General features: G+C 43.4%; 1 protein-coding gene across 1 annotated transcript in view; it reads right to left on the bottom strand.

Annotated features, from left to right (window-relative positions):
- LOC109525444 (cGMP-inhibited 3',5'-cyclic phosphodiesterase A-like) overlaps window positions 1–21992 on the bottom strand; it is a 30623-nt gene extending 8631 nt beyond the window's left edge. The window contains exons 1-7 of the mRNA XM_019885939.1: window positions 21820–21992; window positions 5256–5501; window positions 2554–2699; window positions 2365–2480; window positions 1492–1738; window positions 940–1016; window positions 596–792 (exon numbers count right to left, since the gene is read on the bottom strand). Of these exons, the coding sequence (XP_019741498.1) occupies window positions 596–792; window positions 940–1016; window positions 1492–1738; window positions 2365–2480; window positions 2554–2699; window positions 5256–5501; window positions 21820–21891 (1101 nt within the window). The 5' untranslated portion in view covers window positions 21892–21992. The remainder of the gene's footprint in view (window positions 1–595; window positions 793–939; window positions 1017–1491; window positions 1739–2364; window positions 2481–2553; window positions 2700–5255; window positions 5502–21819) is intronic.
- Window positions 21993–22361: the final 369 nt, after the last annotated feature.

The following is a 22361-nucleotide window of genomic DNA, read 5'->3' as shown; positions in this document are numbered from 1 at the left end:
CTAAAAAGAAATGGTGGGATGCAATTACAGTCATTACATTTTTCATTGTTTGATGTGTGTTTGTTGCTGATGCTGAACAGAATGTCTCAGGGTTGTGCATACACCACATGCACAAAATAAAGTTGTCTGTCTTGATTGCAAAAGCAATGTCTCTTGAAATGAATTTGAAATGTAAATTCAATAGAAGTAACGACATGTAAAATTAATTAAATCCATCAAACGTGCTGGTCCTCATTTGAGGTGGAGGAGCGCAAGACCTGAATCCGATTCTTATCCCCATGCCTGATTTTGGGTGAAAACACTGGACTGGTCAACAGCTGTATATTTGCACCTATGGGCAATTTAGAGTCTTTGATTAAGCTAATATGCCCGCTTGTGTAATGTGGGAGAAAGCTCGAGTTAGTGGAGACAATCCCACACAATAACAGGGAAAACATGGAAATTCCACACAAAAAAATAAAAAATAAAAAAAAGGCCAGAGCTGAGATTTGAACCCTGAACCTCAGAACTGTCAAACAGACATGTTCACCAGCGGACCTCTGTGCTACTCCAAACTAAATCAAATCATCAAATTAAATGAAACATGTTTGCCAACCTCAGGGGATGGCAGGAGGGGATGAAGAACGATGCTCTCCGACGGATACTCCCGGCAGCCTTCTCTTGCCTCAGACGGCTTCTTGCCTGCTTCAGCTTCTTCCTCATTCTGTAGAAAGTCGCTGCTGTCACTGTGGTTGGTCTCATAAGTGCTGTCATACGTGCTGTCATAGTCCGATGAGGTAACCGCACGCTCCTCTGACAGGAACACGGAACATGCAGTCAGCACTGGTACAATGAAACTGTTCAGTGACATCATTAGTCGCCTCACAAACTATTTAAGAGGAGAAATACAGCCAAAAGTATCTGAGATGTAAGCAAGCATAAGTCTGTTGTTCGGTTTACCTGGACAAGGTATTCGGTCTACCTTGACCATAGATTCTACCCCGTGGTTCAGTCGATTGTTGAATGGCCTGCCGCAGCTGATAAAAAGAGAGCAGAGAATGCGCATTATTTCATCCTGATCAATCTCTGATTACTGACTCATTTCCTGTCCTCTTCATGCTGGTAAATCAAGCGACTCATTTCCTCACAGACCGTTACAGTAGATTTACTTACATATACTGTATCCGTTCTTCTTTTGTTGCAGATTTGTAGCATGTATGTCAATATTGCAATCCCACATGAATGGATTCTAACTTTAAAACACCGGCCAAAAGATCATTTTGAAGTCCTGCATGGACATGGACATTTCATCTTTCGCAAACCTTGTTCCGCGAAAAAATACGTTTCATCATTTGTTGACCATGTCTTTCACTTAGACTTTTAGTTTTGAGTTAGACTTAAAGTGTGCAGTACACTATTGTAAACTTTAGCTGCTAAACTAACTGGCATCGACTTTTGGCAGACAATACATGTGACAAATCTGCTATTATTGGTGTGTAAAGCTATATTTACCTGCTACAGAGTGATGGCGGTCGCCAGTGAGGGGTGGTGGAGCTTGGGGCGCTCTGGCTGTGTGTTAAAGCTCGGTGATGACTCTTGGAGACCACACAGCCAGCCGGGGTCTGCTCGGTCAGCGGCACAGAAATCTCAGGAAGCTGAACTAAACATGTCTTGATAGTTGGGCTGGAGACAGGGGTACCCTGAACAGGTGGTGACGGACATGGGGAGCTCAAAGGTGATATGTTGGAGTTGATGAAACCTGAAGGAGAGAATGACAAACTTTGTGGAGCAATTAATGATATGACGCTACATTAAACACATGTGGTATGACACTACATAGACAAGTACAGCAGGTCCCCACAAGGTAGTGACACAGTAACAGAAGCCTTTCTACAGTATGTTGGGAGTGTACAGGTGTGGTCAAATGTCACTGATGTTAGATGAGAGGTTCGGGTTTGTTTGCGCGATTCTCGTTCATCCCAAAGCTATTTAATGGGCTTAAAATCAGGGCTTTTTATTTCTTCTGCATCAAGGTACTGGAAAAGGAGGACCTCCCAAACTGTTCACACAAAGTTGGAAGCACATAAATGTCCAATCCCAACTATCTATAGTATCCTAACTGTGTTTTAATTACTTCATTGAGAGGTGTGTCACCGTATGTATGTCCTTACAATAGTTTGAACAAACAGATGCTGCATTCGACAATCTCATTGCAAATTCCATCCATCTGATCCACTTATCCTCAGGAGGGTCGCGGGCGCGCTGGAGGTTATCCCGGCTGTCTTCAGGCAGTAGGCAGAGTACACCCTGAACTGGTTGCCAGCCAATCGCAGTCATTGCAAATTTTCTCCCAACATATTCTTATAGCGGGACCTTTTCGCCCACCTGATTTTCCCGGTGGTTTGCTGTAGAAGTGGTTCAATGTGACGGATGTGGCACACGAGGCAGACATGGAGCGGCTTTTTGAGATGGTTGTCATGACTGAGTTTCTCCATGATTCACTGCATTAATGAGGAAAAAAAGGAAGATAAAGCAATCATCTTACCCTCAAATTACATGTGATATTGCCATTACCTTTCTGTGGTGTATTTGATGCTAGCTGAGCGGTTTCTTCGTACAGGTCCGGGCTCTATGGCAGGTAGCCCAGTGGCAGATGTGGTTGTGGTCCACGAGGATGAGATTCTCCGCAACAACCCTGGGGGAAGGCTTCGCCGAAGACGCTGCCAATGCAGAAAACACAATTGAAAAACTGATGAGGCAAGCACTAAGTCCAAGATGTGCTCTTAAACTTCCTGCCGATAGACATACACATTAAAACACTTATAAATTGCAAATATACTGATAAAGCACCAACAGGTAACCACATCACTTGGCAAACACCTTCCTGTGTCCTCTCCTGTATGTCCCTGTCCGGTGTCTCATAAAGGTGTGAAGACTTTTACTTTATCTCACATCATGATATAGTTGTGTTAGAGCACGGCTGTCAAACTCACTTCGTTTTTTTGTGGCCTGTGAAAGAAAATCTTGTGTTTCAACTTCCATGGTCCTTGCAAAAATCGAAAATACCGAAATCCGCTTTATCCTCACAAGGGTCGCGGGGGGTGCTGGAGCCTATCCCAGCTGTCTTTGGGCAGTAGGCGTAGGACACCCTGAACCAGTTGCTAGCCAATCGCAGGGCACAGAGACGAATGACCATCCGCGCTAGGGACAATTTGGACTGTTCAATCAGCCTGCCATGCATGTTTTTGGAATGTGGGTGGAAACCGGACTACCCGGAGAAAACCCACACAGGCCCAGGGAGAATATGCAAACTCCACATAGGGAGGCCGGAGCTGGAATTGAACCCGGTACCTCTGCACTGTAAGGTCGGCATTCTAACCACTGGCCCACCGCGCCACCCAGTCATTATTGTAAAGGCCTCAAACATCCATCCATTTATCCCATTTTCTATTCTGCTTTTTCGGCAATTTTCTAGCATTCAGGTTGTGGGTGAGCAGTCGTCTTGGTGTACATCCTGCAATGGTTGCCAACTAATCACAAAAGCACAAAACTATCATATCCAATCGTATTTCCTTTATAGACATGGGGAGTAGCTAAATGAAGCAAACAAAGCTCTCCACTCAAAGCAATTGCATTCAACAGAGCAGCAGTCGCGATCTTAATTGTCAATGTACCCGTTGCTAAACGAGATCCCAAATATATTCTCAGCGAGCCAAAGCCAAGCAGCAGTTTCATTGAGCTCCATGTTTGTGTGCACTCATGCAGTGTTAAAGCTACTTTCCTGGTAGGTCATTCTTGCCTTGCATCATACGCTTTATTTAGTTTGCTTGCCGCCTAAAGTGCCTGCATACATTTTAGGCGCTGGCCTTGTAAAACATTAAAAAGCCCTTCAGAGGCATGCGCATCATTGTTTAGTTCCATTACGGCTCAATTCTGTGTCAGCAAAGAGGGGTGGACACATGCATATGGATGTTAACAACAAAGAACTTTTTTTTTTTTTTAATTCAGGGTGAAGGGTGGCTGTGTGGAATTTTCATGTTCTCAGGATGTCAGTGTTCTCTGTGGGCACGTGGCTTCCTCGCAAAATCCCCCAAAATGTACAGTAAAGCACAGTTTTAAATTAGTGTTCATTTATTATTTGTCACTTTCATGTTCTTGTTGCCTGATGCTGATACCTGTGTAGTTCCTTATGTGCATTTTGGGTGTGTGCCAGTTATGGTTGTATTCAGTGCTCGATATATAAAGTGACATTAGATTGGGGTCTCTTGAAAAAAAAAAAAAATCCACACGGTTTGCGCAGCTTTCATAGCTATCCTGTGAAGCTGAATGTACAGCAAGCTAAAATAAATGGTGGAGTAAACAAATGCATGGACAAAGTTGCCGATAATTCATTTTTATTGTATTTGGTTTGTTCTCACAAGGTTACGTTTGGGGCACCTTTTTGGTGTGACTATGCTGTCTTCGGCCTCCGTGCCATATAGCCGGTGGGAACAAAGCGAATGTTTATGCTGCATGATAAAAGGGTGGACGGGTAGCATGAGGTCGAAGAGACATGCTACGCAAGCCAAAGGGGCTGTTAATGTTTGTCTCCACGGCTTGCAGTGTCACTCTCTCTTTGTAAACGAGTGCACACGCGCTTGCTGCCTGAGCGCATCACAACTAAGGTTGGAAGGGATTGTCACACACGGACGCACGATCGAGGGCTGAAGGTGGTCTCCAAATGCCCTCTTCGGAGTGGACAATTTTACATCATTCGCAAGTGGAGATCTTCTTGCAGTTCATTTTAAATGTACTTTGGAGGTACGATTTCCTGCATGGACTGCAGCTAGTCCTTGCACCGTGAAGACTGCTTCCCTTTCCTGCTCTAAATTTAAAAGGAATTAGGTGAGCTGCTGCCATTGGTCGGAAAATAAGACAGCTGCAAATACCCATTTCTACCTGCACGCATCTATGAAAATAGCTAAAGAAAGATAACCCCATCTATGCACACAGCTAGACTACACTTTGCGCTCGATTTGTGCTGGACATAAAAATTAGCTCCTCAATGTTTGCTGCTGAGACAGACATAAAGCCCCCAGTTTGAAAGCGCATGACAACGTTCCATTTTTCCGTTCTTTCATACGAGTCGCTAGACCAAGAAGCATGTTATCAGTGGAATGTGGCAAAATCGGCAGGCAGTTTGCTCCTTTCTATGGTTCGGAGTTCAGGATCCTGCTGAAAAAGGTAATAATAATCTCTATTAAGAATGGCGAGGAAGAAAAGAAAAAAAAACTCACCTTTGGAATGGCCAGTCTTTCTACTTTATCGGTCCCGTCCTCTGAGTCGGAGCAGGCGTGTGTGACTGGTGGCACATGGGGCCGATGGAGTGGCTGGAGGATAATCTGGGTGCTGAGGAGACTGCTGACAGCCTTCAGAGAGCTGCAAGTGTTAGGGGGCAGCGAGGGGTCTGCCAGCAAGTCTGATATCAATCCATGGGCCTCACCCATCACTGCGATGTCCACCAACACACTGGTACCGGACGACTGGAGAAGAGAAGACAAAAAAAAAAGAAGTCAGTCAGTCGTGCTCGAATATTCTTGTAAAAATGGAAAGAAATACACTTTTTCTGAAGTGTACTTGAGCTGAAAGTCACGCATCCACACGCGCACACGCGGTAGTGTATTCGTGTGTTGACATGTGCCTCGAATAGGGCTGTGGCCCAGTGAGTGCAATCTCTGGTTGGCTGCGCAGTTATGAAAGTCTGATACATGCTCCTTCAAAGTGCTTTTATTTTATTTTTTTCAGAATTTTGTGTAATTCACTTACTTGCCACTTCTCTTTTATTTACTGAAGAACGCAGCTATTTGCTGTTTTTGCGCCATTTAGAAGATAAAAAAATCCGGTTAATAAAAATCGGTGTGGCATCTCCAGAAAATTTTTGAATGGTGTTAATTCACTCATCGATCCATTCATCCATTATCCCAGCCGCTTAACCGCACGAGGATCACGGTTGTTCTGGAGCCTATCCCAGCCGTCTTCGGGCAGTAGGCGGGGTACACCCTGAACTGGTTGCCAGCCAATCGCAAGGCACACATACACGAACAACCATTCGCACTCACAATCACACCTATTTGGAGTGATAACCTGCCATGCATGTTTTTGGAACGTGGGAGGAAACGGGAGTACCCGGGGAAAAGTCGCGCAGGCGTGGGGAGAACCTGCTTTACACACGGGAGGGCAGGAGCTCGAAATTGAACCCACACCCGCTGTACTGTGAGGCTGACATGCTAACCAGCTGAAAACTGTGCCACCAGTTTTTTGTTGGCTCTTGTGGAAGCGTAATATAAATAAAGATGTATTGTATCCGGCGGCATGGAAGGAGACTTAACATTGAATGGCTACCAAAGGATGCTGAATGTCGATATTCAAACCAGACCAGATGTTTTCTCCTCTTTCTTTTTTTTTTCTCCATCACTGAGGCAACACACAAAGCAAATGAGCACACGTGACACTTTTATGTGTTGGCTCACCCATCTGCCTCACCCCAAGGCAGTTTTGCTTGACGACTGCCAGCTACCTCTTTCTTTACCGCTCTGCTTGCATCTGTGACCGACTTTTAACTTTACAAACCCGCAGTGCACAGGGGGCAGCCAAAGACGTCTGGTTGCTTCCGACCAGGCATTTGACCATCTGATGAATTTCTGGCATATGAGGAATTTAGATGACTGGATTTTCCAATCTCTGAGACATTGTTTCTTGCTGCCCCTGCGCTAAGTAGGTGAACAGCTAAACTCATATTACCGAAGCAATCTTACTTTGTTGGTAGCATTGTTTCTAGCATGAGCATTCCAAGTCCCCAGCTGACGAAGATGTCTTTTTGTAAAATGTTAGTCACGGTGATAGTTTCAATTTAAAAGAAAAACTCTGCCCAGCAGAAATCATACAGTGTATTTCTTCAGAACGTGCGGTGCTATCGCAAAGACTTTGCTAAGATATTTACAATCATTAAACACTGTCTGATGCTTTTGAACAAGACCCCCAACTCAACAACAAACAGTGACGTTCTCCTGTACACTAACGCCAGCACGATGTGAGATGCCTCCAACCTAGTTTAACAATAGGCCACTAATGGAGACAATTCAAGGTCAGAGTATACACACTCTCAGCTAACGCAAAGCATAAATTTTGATGCTCTTATGCGCACTTCATGCTGTATTATTGCTTTAAGTGCATTAAAACATTTTCAACTTCGCACTCACATATTTATCTGCATCTGTTATGAAACCCGGAGAATTGGGGGCATGAAAAGTAATGCCAGCAACAATTACCACTCTGTTTTTCAATCAAAAACGGCAGACGATTCCCATAACATGCTCCCTAACACAAATCACGTGAACACTTCAACCGTATTTGCTAAGGAGTAAACGCCATCATCAACTTGTTGGGAGATTGTTTCCTGGAAGAGCGTGTGACGGCACAAGTGCGTGTGGGAGTGTGCACGTGTCACCTCAACCTGAACAAAACCCATTAGACCACTCCAGTACTCCAGAGCTTTATGACATCCTGCTATTGTGACATTTACCCATTACCTGGCAGTAATGGACTCTCTCTGTGGTGACAGGGGAAGCTTGTGTATGTCTGTTTATCTGGGAACCAATGAGAGTTTTCGACCTTGGAGTTGAGGACACTTTTTTTTTGTAACGGGACAATATTTTGACTGATCCTAATGTATCAAAGCAAGAACATGCAGGCTTATTTGCTGAGCATAGTTTGTACGCAAGGCAATTCAAAGTGCCTTACAGGAAATAGAATAAAACATGAAAATATTCATCAATTCACTTCAAAAGTCAAAATGCGCTCAATTGTCCTAAGCGGAGCTAAATAAAACTGTTTTTAGTCTGGATTTGAAAAAGGTCGGAGATGAGGCCTGTTTCACATCTTCTGGAAGACTGTTCCAAATTGTATGACACACAATACTTTATTATTTGGATCTTTTCAGCTTTTGTCACATGACTCACAACACAAGTGATTGTTAGTAAAACATTGACAGGTGGATTTAGTGTGGCATAAATAAATGTGCGGTTAATGCCATAGCAGTGTAGCAAGGCAAAGGAGAGGTAATTGATTCATTTTAGAATAAAGGTCCACGGAGACAGCAAGGGAAGTGCCAATCAATACGTTAGACCCGCTTGCACAACAGCAACAGCAACGTGGCCGAAAGTCACTGAACGAACAAATTGTAGTCTGTGACTCATAACCCGCACACCTGGAAATTGACCCTCAAACATATCCCAACCTGTTACAATGGTGGTCTTGTTGGGAAACAACTACTTGAAGGGCCACATACTGTATTATTGTTTTATTGAACCATGAACACATGCTGCTGTTGTCAAGGAAGGTCAATGAATCTATCTATCTTACCTCCATCCATTGATCTATCTCGTCACCAACCAATTGCAGGTCACATATTTACAAAATCCAAAGTTCAGAACCATGAGACAGATGTGCTACCCACAATACGCTGCCACATTTTAAATTATGTTATCTCACCACATCGATGTTCTGTATACTTCATCACATTAAAACACACACACACACACACACACACATATATATATATATATATATATATATATATATACACTTTCCTGCTCACTCTGCATCCAGAATATGTTAAATCTCTGTCAGTTCTCATACATTCCTCCTTCCTCCACCCCATTTCTGCTATTTCCAACTTTTTTCAGTTTTCCCACTCCAACCCGCAACCCCCAGTCTTCTCCAGAGACAGTAAGAAGATATGTAGGCAGATCAGGCATAAAGGCAGATGGTGAGAGAAGAGCGAAAGAGCAAAGCAAAAGAGAGAAAGATAAGAGAGGGAGAGGAGCTGAGTCCAAAGGCAGCCTGTGGTCAGTCAAGTGAAAATGGGAACAGCTCATTCGAGCAGGCCATCTGAGCTCCTCCACAATATAAGCTACACCAACATAGCTACATTCTGTTCGAGTCATTATTAGTGTATTAGAAAAAAAAAACATAGCCATGCCCGCACTGTTCACAACTTAAGGTACACCTGTATAATGTGATCAGATGCAATGTAAATCTATTGAAAGTTCAGACAAAAATGCTCAGTTTAATTTTCGATGGGCTTAATTTGAAGTGACGTAGGTGCAGGTGTGTGAGCTGCTTACAGCTCTTAATTTATGAAATAGCTACAGGTGTACCCAATGAAATATCTGGTTACCATAGAAATAGCATCATACTATTTGGAACCCCCGTCTTTAAAAATGCATGCCCCAGCGGCGAAAATCAACAACACACGCCAGAGGCCACGTTCATGTTCTAGATCCAAGAGAATGATTGCCGAGTTACACACCACTGCAAGACTGCAGAGTCAGAATTGCAAGGTGGTTAAGTCGTGGCAAGTGTAAATATTGATTTGTGGAGGGTGAATATAGATAAATTTTCGAATGAGCACAAGATGGGTGCTGATCACATTTCCTGGGTCTGATTGCGATTGTCTTTACGATATTTTAAGAAAAAATGGTTCAGACAATCGCTACTCATCTCCAGAGGGAAAGCAGGACACAGGATTCAAGATTGCGACTACAACTCAGTGGACATCAATAAAGACATGCAGAGCAACGGTATTCCCTTAGGATAGGATAGGATAAAAACGAACACATCTAATTTTATGAAAGGAACATGGTGGTCATGAAATAATAACAGTGACACGAAATCTCTCATCAGCCGTTTCACGCTTTTGCTTATTCACCAAATGCTGCACACTCATAACTGACCTAAAAACTAGGCTGGATCAAGCTTAATTTAGACGTCGCTTCAACTTGTCCCACCTCGCCGTTACTGATTAGACGGCTTTCTAATTGTCAGCACACGCATGCACAAACGCAGGACAGGTACACGTATATACTGTCCAGAAAGTCTTGACCTCAAGAAAGACTCTACCTGCTTAGCAGGACGTGAATTATCCAGGTGACATCCCATAATACCCGATGAGTGCCTCCTCTGCATCTTTTGTGTTGGGTCTGAGGACAAACCAAGAATTCTTGTGATACAAATCGCTGAAGCAGCCTCTGCAGTGATCTCTGTCCTTAACTGCAGTTCAAATGGCACACGAACCTCAACACAGAGCAACTGGCATTTCAGCGGTGCAGCCCACCAACATTTCCTTGCCCTCTTTACTCATCTGCTCCTCTTCTCTCTGCCGCTTCATGAACCTCCCCCTGCCCTCTCACCCGCCCAACCCCGCTCTGCATCTGCCAATTGCAAGTGTTACACTGCTGTACCAGCAATGGGACCACCTGCAATTCGCATAGATCCCAGGTATTGAAAATACCCGGTTACTAAGATACATTGGGACAAAGATCAAGGTGACTCATCAATGCACCATAAACTAGCTGTTCGGCGCCCAGTTGATCACAATAATACTAGGCCCGCCCCTGCAGTACTTGTAGAAGGTTTCCTGTGCTAGAGGTGCTGCATGACAACCAAACTGCGGGTCGTGAGTACGAGATTATCAGAACACGGTTCTCTTCATGGGTTGTTGCATGTCAATCACTGAAGGTCTGTTCAAAAGGGGTCGTTATTGTTTGTTGGGGCTGTGTGAACTAACTTTATTTAGTCATAACACACCGCAGGAAGATTTGATTCAAAGCATATATCATTTTTACCTAGTTCAATTTTTGGACTTTGATGTCACATACCCGGACCGTGTTTTCTGAGAACCACCCATAGATCCAATAGACAGAAGGAGGCCTGCACAGCCGCTCCCAATGCATTACAGAATGAGGGATGGGAAAAATAGATGGAGCACGTTCCATTCGCTGTCTCTTCTTTACTTGCCCTCATGCCTAAAAATAAAAGAGGAGCAGGAGCTACTGATGAAGAAAAGAACTCATGGCTTTCTGTCACCACTGAGGGTTGATGTGCATACAACTCACCATCCACCAAACATTCCCTCATCGTCGGGATTTTACAATTTGCTTGTGGCACAATGGTCGACTGATTCGCACATCCGCCTCACAATACAGAAGGGCAGGGTTCAATTCCAGCGGTGTGGCGATTGCACATGCCTGCATGGGTTTTCTCCGGGTACTCCGGTTTCCTCCCACATTCCAAAAACATGCATGGCAGGTTAATGGAACACTCTAAATTGTCCCTAGGTGTGAGTGTGAGCGTGGATGGTTGTTCGTCTATGTGTGCCCTGCGACTGACTGGCAACCGGTTCAGGGTGGCCCCCGTCCGCTGCCCGAAGACAGCTGGGATAGGCTCCAGCACACCAGCGACCCTCGTGAGGATAAAGCAGTTCAGACAATGGAAGGATGCATAAATAGATATTTGGGACTATTGTCTGCTATACATTACAATGCAGTGTGTCGTGATTTGACAGTGTTCCTTAAGGTTCAAAGAATGATTTTGTCCTTGTTATGACTTAATGACGTAATGAAGGGACTGATACAGATTTCTCAAAAAGTCTCAAAATAAACAAAATAAATACTCCATGCATAGTGCCATGAGTGAAAGGTAACACAACTTCCAATAATTCATGTAGAAATTCATATTCTTAGGTAGGAATAACATCTTTTTTTTAATAACATTTCCACCCTTCTGTGTCCACAGTGAATGGATTGCCACTGGCAAGTGTGTGTGCTTGTGTGTGTGTGTGTGTCTCACAGAGGAGTTGCATGACTAAGGCTTTGCATGTAATGTCAACTACATTTCTCTTTTCCCTATCACGTGTGTGACGCATGATGTGCTTAACTTGGGTGTATGTGCACTGTGCAGATATATTACTGACCTGTGCAGCATTGCAACTGAGGTGAAAGAAAATATGGAGTCGATTTCCGACTTGTAACCAAAACATTCTTCCGCGAAGACCTTCTACAAAACAGTTTGTTTTTGGGATTTGTCGTCCCTTCATTCAGAAGAACATTTCTGAGCTCAGGAGTGACTGATTTTGGAACAGAAAGATGGCCCATTCCCAAACACACACATTCTAAAATGTGAGTTAAGACGCACAAATGCAAATTGCAAAAAAACTGTTTGTCTTACAGCTCCCGTGACACCTGCATGTCATCTTTACTGGGGTGACTAAAATGCATCACACGCGAACAAATCCTGCATACACCGAGCTCATTTGAAATTCACACACATCATTTCCTCCCTTCAAGACGGCCACGGCTAAGTGGAGTGCTTTTACCGCACGTTGTTGTACCCATGTAAGGCTACTGACGCCAGCTTGTCATCCTACTCTTACTGCTGCAAGAGCAGAGTGCGTCACAGCTCCCATAACCCACTTCTCTCTCTGTCAGCTTTCTGCTTCCGTTGATTGACACTGACGGTGCCGGGCATTTCAGGTCCACACTTTCCCTCCATCAGCATGGAGCCGCAGGACTTCAATTGACATTACAGGACAATCAGGCAACCACAGAACAGAATGGGACAAATCAACAATATAGGACTAAATTGGTGGGTGATGGAGATGCGCTCAGCTAAGATGTGTTAAGAGGCACATTGAAGGGGACTGAATTGGATACAAATAGACAGAAAAAAATATTTTATTTTTAAAGATGAACACTGTTGAGTAATGTTTGGAAGCATCAGCGCTGCATAATTTACATGAGTGGGGACCAGGCAACGGGCACAGATGCCACGTGACAAAACTTGTTTTTCAGTTTTCTGTACAGACTTCTAATTTTTGAAGTCAGATGAGAGCATTTATACTCATCCTGCATAATATCATGATTGCCATTATCGGAAATAAACATCCCCATTGTGTCACTTGCTATACTTTAACATTATCGAATTGAAATCAATTTAGATTTTTAAACCCCAAAAATGTCACTATGGAACTTTCTCCCATCAATCAATCAAGAGTGATCAGTTTCTTAACAAGGCTTGTAGACCCCTGACAGCTCTGCTCTCGGTTAGAGACTTACACGGGCCAATGTGCAACAATTTTATTTGTAGCCACACACACGCACGCACGCACACACACACACACACACACACACACACACACACACACACACACACACACACACACACACACACACACACGGGCAGCAGCTGTTAGAATTGTGATTGGAAGAAGTGTGTGTGTGTGTGTATGTGTGTGCGTGTGTGTAGGTGAAAGTTCGGACTGCACACACAACAACTTGACATCAAAGTTTGTGTCTTCTTTTTTTCTTTAATTTAAGAAAAGCTCCATAACAATAAATATTGTACGGATCATGCGAAGAGTCAAACCTTTCAGTGAAACTATTGGCTGCACACACAACAGTTTTCTATTTGCTGCGGAGGAGGGGACATCAAGTTTCATGTGGGTTTTGGGGTGTTTACAGCCAACCATGGTCTTTAAATCTTTCTGAGGTCTAATAAGAGTAACTATCCAACTATCGCAATGAGTTACACGCAGAGCCGCTGACGGTTAAATAGCACGAGAAGCACAACGCTGATCTGTCCATTCATCCATGCTGAGACAGTTTGTCAAGTCTAAGTTGTGGCGCAGGCGCTGTAACGCGATTTTGGTGAATTTGATTGAGATGCAGGCAGACAGATTCTGCGCTCCGCCACATGTGATAAATGTCATCGTACTTAATTCATAAATAGAAAAAAAACAGTGTGCATGGAACCCTTCAAATCATTGTAGAAATCAGTTCATTGAATGTATAATTATTATCATTATCTTGATTTTTTTTTAAAATCACCTGGCCGTGGCACAGCTATGAGCGGGGGGTGAGGTGTGGTGGACATGAACGCTTGGTATGGAAGACGGACTCCAAGTGCCCACTTCACAGCAATGATCAGTGATCGCCCTGGCCAACTTTACACCATCAGCAAGTGGAGATCTTGCAGTTCCTTATAAATGTACTCTAAGTGCATCAATCTCCTGTATGGACTCCAGCGAATACGTTTCTGCTTCCACCATGAAGACTGCGTATCTCTCCTGTGCTGGGAATGAGAGGACCCACTTCCAGTGGCCGGTAAGCAAGTCTAATGTGTTCACGCCCACGACACCACAAACACACGTTTGTAACTGCAACTAATAGCGAAAGAAACAAAACTCCACCCATGCACACAGTCACGCTTTCACTAGACTTATGATCGGCACGAAAATCACGCCCTTCATGTTAGCATAGAAATAATATGAATGTGTTCTTTTGAAAAAGTGATAGGATGATCCTCCACAGAGTGAAAGGAAGGTTATCTTGCAACATATGACATCACGGGCCAGCTGACAGTCTACAAATGCCACATAACCTCTAGCATTTAGCTGCTCTATGTATGTCATCAATGTAGGCCTGCAGCATCTGAGAATGAGACACGCATTTGAGCATTATAAGCCATAATGGAAGAGACATAAGAGCACTCCCAGATGCATGGGATTCAATTATACCCTTGATTATATGATCGGTAAACTGGACAATCCCAGACAAAAACACGGTCAGGAGATTGTTGACAGAGGGAAAGCCACAAGAAAGTAGAGACACGTATACACGAAGCACGGCCTCTATGATGCATAGCTGTTCAGGAAGACACTCAGTAGAAACACTGGGTAGCATTTGCAAGAAATATTTAGCTGGCATGTGCTCGTGAGTGTACTTCGAGTATATGGTAATTTTGGTATGCCTGAAAATATTGACATTGCAATGCCATTCCTGATGTACAGACTCTCTTCTTTTTTTTCAAGCTTTTCAGATGGATACAATATGAAATAAAATTGTAAAATTTACAGGTCTGGACAAATGCCACTTTTATTAGAATGATTTCAAATGGTTTATAGCCTCCTCCACAAATAACCTGGGAAGAATAAAAAAAAAAAAAATGTGCGCTGGGCCTGACCGAGCATATTTTGGAGCTAAAATACACCATTGAGCAAGTAACAAGGCAATCCTTGTCCAGGGCCACCAAACCTCATCTGGACAGCCAGCAAGGAAGCCACTATATGTTTGAGAGAGTTTGCATGGGTATACGGGCCGGGTTAAAAGTATTTACAGTACTGCTTCCTTTTAGTAGCAAGCTCTGGCAGTGACATTTCACACTTTTTTTTTTTTTTTTTTGCTCTTTTATCTCTCTGGCCCTCGCCTCTCACTGTGAAGCATTATGGCATGGAGCCACGAGCGCATCGCCTGGTGACAACAAATAGAAAACATGAGCCCCGCTTAAAACGTACGATCGAGGTAAACTTGCTCGAGCGCTGCGTATCTGAGTCCACGCGAGGGCTCAGAGCGTTGCGTTTAGTTTGAGCGCTACGACCGACTCGTTGTCCTTTTGCCATCAACACTTGTGATGTTTCTTGGCAGCCGACCACCTCCCACCCCCGCTCGTTTCCTCCCCCATCTTTCATCACTTTGCCTTTCCCCCAAACCTCCCTCTTTCCAAGATCCCTCCCCCGTCATGAAGTTCCATTGGGTGAGTTTGACCACGAAAACATTTTTGCTGTTTGACTGCAGGTTGAGGCTGAATGCACATTTTTCATTCAGTGTTATTTTTTTTCAATCATTCTTCTCCTATAACTGTATTTTTAAACATAATCTCTCATAGTACAATATCGTAACACATTTCCAAGATCCCTCCCCCGTCATGAAGTTCCATTGAGTGAGTTTGACCACGAAAACATTTTTGCTGTTTGATTGCAGGTTGAGGCTGAATGCACATTTTTCATTTAGAATGTTATTTTTTTTAAATCATTCTTCTCCTATAACTGTATTTTTGAAGATACTCTCTCATAGTACAATATCGTAACACGATCATCAGATATTGACCCCAAATGTCATATATTTGGAGTTCAATCAATATGTTTGCCTCAAATCAAACTAACACTTCCAGGTCAAACAGTCATGATATGTGGCATTTCACGAGACATGAGTGAAGTCAGAAAGTGTACCGCGTATTTTCTGCGAGCACCTAATCTTTACTTCAATTAAAAAAATAAAATGAAATTAGGAATAGTGTTCTCTTTAATGATTGTCGGTGTTGTCTTTTCCAGACAGTATATTTGACAGTGTCTAAGTGACTTTGATGCATGCTGCAAGTCTGACAGCTTATTATTGGTTTCATTGCGATTCTTTTAAGAATTGCATCATGAATATTTCAGAAGTATCTTCCTGTCAAAGAGTTCGACAAAGGCATGTGAGAAATGACGAGTACTTTGAAGGAGTGATTGATGATCCTTGAATGTTAAGGTTTGATATCATTCCAGCGATATCTGGTGAAGGAATGCGTCACATTATTTTAGAGGACATTGTAGACCCCCACAATTGTTACATTAATTCAAACCTTACCCCCATCCTTTCGCATAGTTAAACTCTCCAAATGTTGTGTATTTATTTGAAATGAAGACCAATTTTCTCAGCGGTCCCAAAGGAAGCGCTAATAAGCCTTGATGAACTCAGCAAGCCCTGGAAACGAGAACAGGTTGTGTGTCTCTCAGGAAATTCATTTGCGTCAAAGAGAGAATGTGGGCCTCCCCTCAAATAGACTTCTGAGCACGTCTTTACTTCAAAATCTTTTGAAAGTCCCCCTCCCTCCTCCAGACCCCCCCCCCACACACACACACACACACTCACACACATACACACACCCTCTGACACAGATACTGCAAATGATGTGATGATGACTATGTTATGCAACGGGGCATTGCCTTATCCGAGATCTGACCTCTATTTGTAAAGGGTCAAATATTTCAGGAAAAATACATTTACTCCTGAGTAGCACTGCTTTTTGTGTGCATTTAAGTGCGATCTCAAAGGCGTTGATGAACCTGAATAGCAGGGTTTTTTTTTTTCCTTTTTTGTTATACAGGCACTTTTGCAATGCATTCATGTGATCCTCTTTATTAAAACAATGACAACTGCTACCTACCCTGAAAATAGCCTACTGTCCAAGAGGTACTTTCAAATGGCGGTTATCATGATTAACTGGCAGGGGGGAATAATCGCATTGATTGACCTTCATGTTCTCATGCATGAGCAAACACGCTGTGCTTAAGTCTCCCCGTCTTCCAACCGCGCTGGGGGACGTACAGTATACCGTGATTGGTCTCAAAACTCATGCTGAAGCTAGTCAGACTCAATGGGCAAGCTGATTGGGTGACGATTATATTAAACTACGGAGTTGCATGTACTGCCATCCTGGCCCGCTCTTTCTCTGCTGTGCGGTGAGGCCAGGTCCTCAGATCCAAGTCTCGCATCAAGTGACAGTGCTATTTGAAGTCTGGCGATATGCGGCTCTGTTGACCCGTGCCCCTATTAGCTAACTCAATGAATACACACGTAATTTCACCTTTGTAACGATTCATATCGAGCATCTATTTATTGTTTGTGAGTCTTGTGTTTGCCATTTGCTTGCCTTAAGTGTACAGTAGTACTCTCAAATCTGGTATCTCACAGCGGTAACGCTTCTAATACATGTGACTACCACATAGCTGCTTCATAATAGTGAATTGTTCCCAACTGTTATTTCAGTTCATTGTATGTACCATTCTGCCTTTTTTTTCCCCCTATAAAATGTCACTGGTCAAATGACTGAAGGTCTTCCGAAAATTTGAGGTCAGAACATTCGCAGGAGAGTGCTGTACTACACGTGTCCAACCATTTAAATCATTCAAATCGACTGCAGCATGGCATCGTCCTCATTCCTCATTAAGGTAAGACCATGTCATTTGTTTGACCGGATACATCGACAGCAAAAAAAAATAATAATTGAATAACAAAACAAAAACATATACATATACAGTACATATAAAGCCATAGAAGACCTGGAAATAGAGTATGTTGCTGATTCCAGTCCAGTTAAGTGCCTGTCTTGCCTCGGGCTTGGCAGGCTACGCCAAGTCGGCTTCATAAATACTTCATCAGAAATGCTTGATGAAAACCGTGCTTCTCTTAGGTACAACTGCACTCTGGAGAGCTTCATTATCTGCGGGTCTGTACCTAATGCCTGGTACACACACCAATATTGTTACCAACTAGATCGTTTCTGAGCATGTGCGGGACCATCTACGTGAGAATATAAGCAAAATGTGTTGTCATTGTTCGTATTACAGTGTGGCGTACGTACTTGGAAATGACCAACAAAGCGCACCGCACACTTAATGATCTCCCTACCAACAAATGACCCTTTCACCCAAAACTAGAAGTCCACCACCTCGAAAGACGTGAGAGAGGCAGTACTGAGGAAAAATCGAGGAAAAAGAGTCCCACAAATAGAAGAATCAAGGCTGAGTTTTAGCAATTTCTATTGTGAATGACTTGGAGGACACGTTATTATAGTATTTAGTTTTTTTTCCAGATTTTGTTTGCCTTTTTATATTTACAAATAAACGATTTTGGTTGAATACATCCTGCACTCCCACCTTGCTTTTCCTGCTTCCCTAAAATGGGTCCAACTCTTACCTCCACCACCAAACAGCCTCAGTAACACATTTCGGAGGTAGAATAGGATCAGCTGTTCAACTGAGGATGTGGGCAATTTTAACGCAGATGTTCAGCATCATGAAGGAATCATTTAAAACATATTTTTTCTGAAACATGAATAGCACCAGAGTTCAGTTCGAGGCCTTCTCTGCCTCTGCTTCTTGTTTGTCTAGCCTTTTCTTCTTCTAAATACACGACAAAGCTCTGGAGATGCTCCACCATGTGTAAAAACAGTTAAGACTCACTCGCTTTCATGAAGTCGAACATCTCTTACTAAATTCTCCTCCTTCAATCAGAACATCAGTGCAATTGCCCAGCAAGTTGTTGTGGTAATTGCCTCTCTTTGATATACAATATAAAACAACCATTCGGCTTGCCAGGGTACACCTGATGTAGAACACGGCCTGCAACCTCTCATATTGGTCCAACCGCAAATGCATGACTCACTACTTATATGGGACATACAGTATAAAGAAACGTTAAGAGGGAACATATTAGCCTAAGCACCTGTCACTGCTTGTGTACGCATGCACTTGCGCCTGAGTCCATACAAATTGATAATAGAATACTTTTTGCAAACAGCACTGTGACCAACACGGATACTATAAGTGATTTCTGTATGCCAATTGCCAATAAACAAGCCGAATCATGAGAACAAATTTACAATAGAAAATAGTCCGATTTCTTCCTCAGGAATGAAAGTCGATGCTCGAAAGGAATGTCGGCTCGAGAAAGAAATTGTATATTTCAAGGAGAGACGAGAACAGCCACTTCCTAGCAGAAGTGCAAGTATAAGCAAAGTACATTTGAAAAGACTTTTAAGTGTGAAAGTAAAAAGACAATTGACATCAGTTTTTATTAATTATTCTTTAACAGTCCTTCTGATTTAGGGCCGCGCTTGAAGCTACAATTGAGTTATATGGCCAGTTCCTCTGAGTTGCAGTAAGAGACCCTGTGATCCGCTAACATAGTTAACATAGCTCTGTAAAGGGTCGGTCCAGTTCCCAATCTTTTTTGTTTCTTGGCACCATGGGCCGCTTTCACGTCAGGACATAGACTATCGCAAGGCTCGAAATAAGCACGTTCCCAACCCTGTTTGCGACATAAGATGTGTATTTTGACCCTCAAACGAACCCATTGAAACGCAAAACTGCGGATGGGCCGGGATTCATGTCGGAAAACGCAGAGCTGCCAAATGTTATGGAATCACAGAGTGAACTTGTTAAGCCCGTCACACATCGAGTAAGTTCTGAATATTAGAACAAAAACAAACACAAAAAGAAAGAAAATCATCAGAGCGGCCACCGTTAGCGAGTGCTTGTTTTGCCTTCGGCTCCACTTCCTCTGTTTTTTTCTTTTTTTTTTTCTGCTCGGTTCCCACTGTGTAGGACTCAATAGGAGAGGAGCGTGGCCACCCATCTGTGTATCCCCCCTTACCAATCGGAAAAGACAGCCTGTCTCGTGTTTCTTGGCGCCGAAATGAAGCATATTACAACGGCAGGAGCCGCTAAACACACTGAGGCTATGTTTAGCTGGCTCGGCCGGTTCGGTCTGGTCTGTGCATGTTCTGATTTGACGTAAATGCCCAGTGATGTCATTGTTTACGCACTTGAAAATGGCGGCACCTTCTCGCAGCTTGTCTGTGATGGGAGAACTTGTTTCAAGCTATTTGTAACTTGTTTTTATCCCGCCGTTGCTTTCATAAAACTGTGAAAACAATCCCGACCACTGTGCTAAAACAGATGAGTGAACTCCATCTTGGTAAATCTTGTGATTTTTACATCGATCTGCGCAGGTCACACCGCTGTAAAACGGCTCTTCTGATGAAAACGGTGGAGTTGGTGACCAGAGATCTTCAGTCAGAATCATTTCAGTTCGGATGAAAAAAAAAGTCTCGATGTAAACAATTTAAGGCTGGTGATTTGTGTAATTTAGATCATTTTGTCCTGCTTTTGAAATCAGATACAATTATCAGACATCTTTAATTGCTGACTAATATTTACCACAAATTGTTTGTAACTAAAAGGCAAGGCAAGTTTATTTATATCGCATATTTCATTTAGAAGACAACTCAAAATCCTTAACATAAAACATTCAACGGATTACAGAATGAGAAACAAAATATTATGATATTAGACATTATACAAATCAGAAGAAAATCATCTAAGATAATTAGATTAAAAGATTATAACCAAGCATCAGTCCAGATAAATTAAAAGATAGTGGGAAAATAGTGATGAAAATGAGAAGGATAGATTCAGAAGAATACCGCAGAAACAACAAAGTTTTCATCCCTGGTATAAATGAACTGAGACTTTGAGTAGAACTCAGGTATTCAGAGTTTTTTTCCACAGTTTATATTTTTTTTCTACACACCCAAGGTGTGTAAAAGCGCTGACTCGATCTTGAGCGCAATGTTCAATTTTCTTTCCTCATGCGCACCGGCACACCACTTATGTACACCCCTGCATATAACGCAATGTACTGAAGTCAATACAAATAAATGTTAGTGTTGTATTAAGCAAAATAATGTTGCCCAGAGGAATTGAGCGATAACAGCAGTCCCCCGTGGATGTAGGCCATAGTTGAGAGTGACTCAACAGCAACTCTCTGTTGGTCACTGTCAAGTAATGCACACCATTTTGCTGCAGTTGCTTCAAGATAGGGATTAATTAATCAAGTCCATAAAATCAAATGACTTCTTAACAATTGGGAATTATTCCACCCATCTGAAATTAAGGAACTGTTAACATCCAGCGGTCACCTCTTATGTTTCTTTCTTCTTTTTTTTTTTGAATGAGTGTTGTGATAAGTCGGGAAAAATACAGTTGCTCAGAAAGACTCAAGACATTCAATTAACATTTATAAACATCCATTAACCATTAAGATGCAGCACTTGATGACAACAAGTAGACAGTCAGGCGGTCAATCTGGAACATGAGTCATATCTCAGTGGCTGATGAAATCCAAAACCAGCCCCACACACATTGTTATGATAAAATGTGTTGCAAGTTTGTTAAGTTAGTAAAAAGGTACATCGCTTCTGGAGTCTGGACAACACACATGGTTAAAATGATAAAACATGCCACTGTGCCCTCCGCACACACACAAAAACACAGCAATGTCCACAGTAATTATACCATCAATCTGCATGAAGCCTCAAAGTGAGCCCAGCAGGATGCTGATGAACACATTAACAGTAGCAGCAAAGTGCAAATAAACATCAGGAGGGCACAACATGGATGCCCATGAAGACTTATGATGGCCAGTGCTGATACTACACACATTGTTATTGCCCGCTAGATACGTCCTGTGGGGTACTTTGCGTAAAGACACCACACGTGCCGCAGCGAAAATGGGCCCACGGCGGCTGGAAGGTCATCACCACACAAGCGCGTGCGTTTAAAGGGCCACGCGTCCGTCTTACCTGGTCCCGCGGAATGCAAGGCAGCGAAGTCCTGCGGTGGGACTTGCTGTTGCTCTGACTGTGAGCCATCATCTCCGAGGCTGCTATGGAGCTGCACCTCCGTCTCCGCTTGAAGACAGGGATGTCCTCCTCCTTCGCCCCGGTCACAGAGCCACAGCACCCCGTCCCGCTGGTCCCTGGGGCCGGCAGGAGCCGGTCAGCATACCGCGGAAGCAAAACACCCAGCAGGCAGGCCAGGTAGAGTCTTCCAGCCGGCCTGGGCTCTGCTTCCAGAAACAGGGGAGGCGGCCTTGGTGAAACGCCACGGACACTCCCTGACCCAGTCGGACGAGCAGCGGGGTCCGGCCAGCCGAGAACGTGCGGCGGGGTGAGGAGGGAGGGAAGGGAGCGAGGGAAGTAGGTGGGGGCTGACTGCGCAGCGGTTTGGCTCAAAGTGGCGCACCGCGAGACGAAAAACAGCGGCACAACTGATGAGGGACGGGCCCGACCCAAAAGAAGGCACAGTGACCGTAAACACGGAGGGTGGGGGTGGGTGTTGAGGC

This window comes from Hippocampus comes, unplaced genomic scaffold, assembly GCF_001891065.2.
Source record: "Hippocampus comes isolate QL1 unplaced genomic scaffold, H_comes_QL1_v1.1 scaffold29, whole genome shotgun sequence".
NCBI lineage: Eukaryota > Metazoa > Chordata > Actinopteri > Syngnathiformes > Syngnathidae > Hippocampus > Hippocampus comes.
This window is presented reverse-complemented; position numbering and strand designations above follow the sequence as displayed.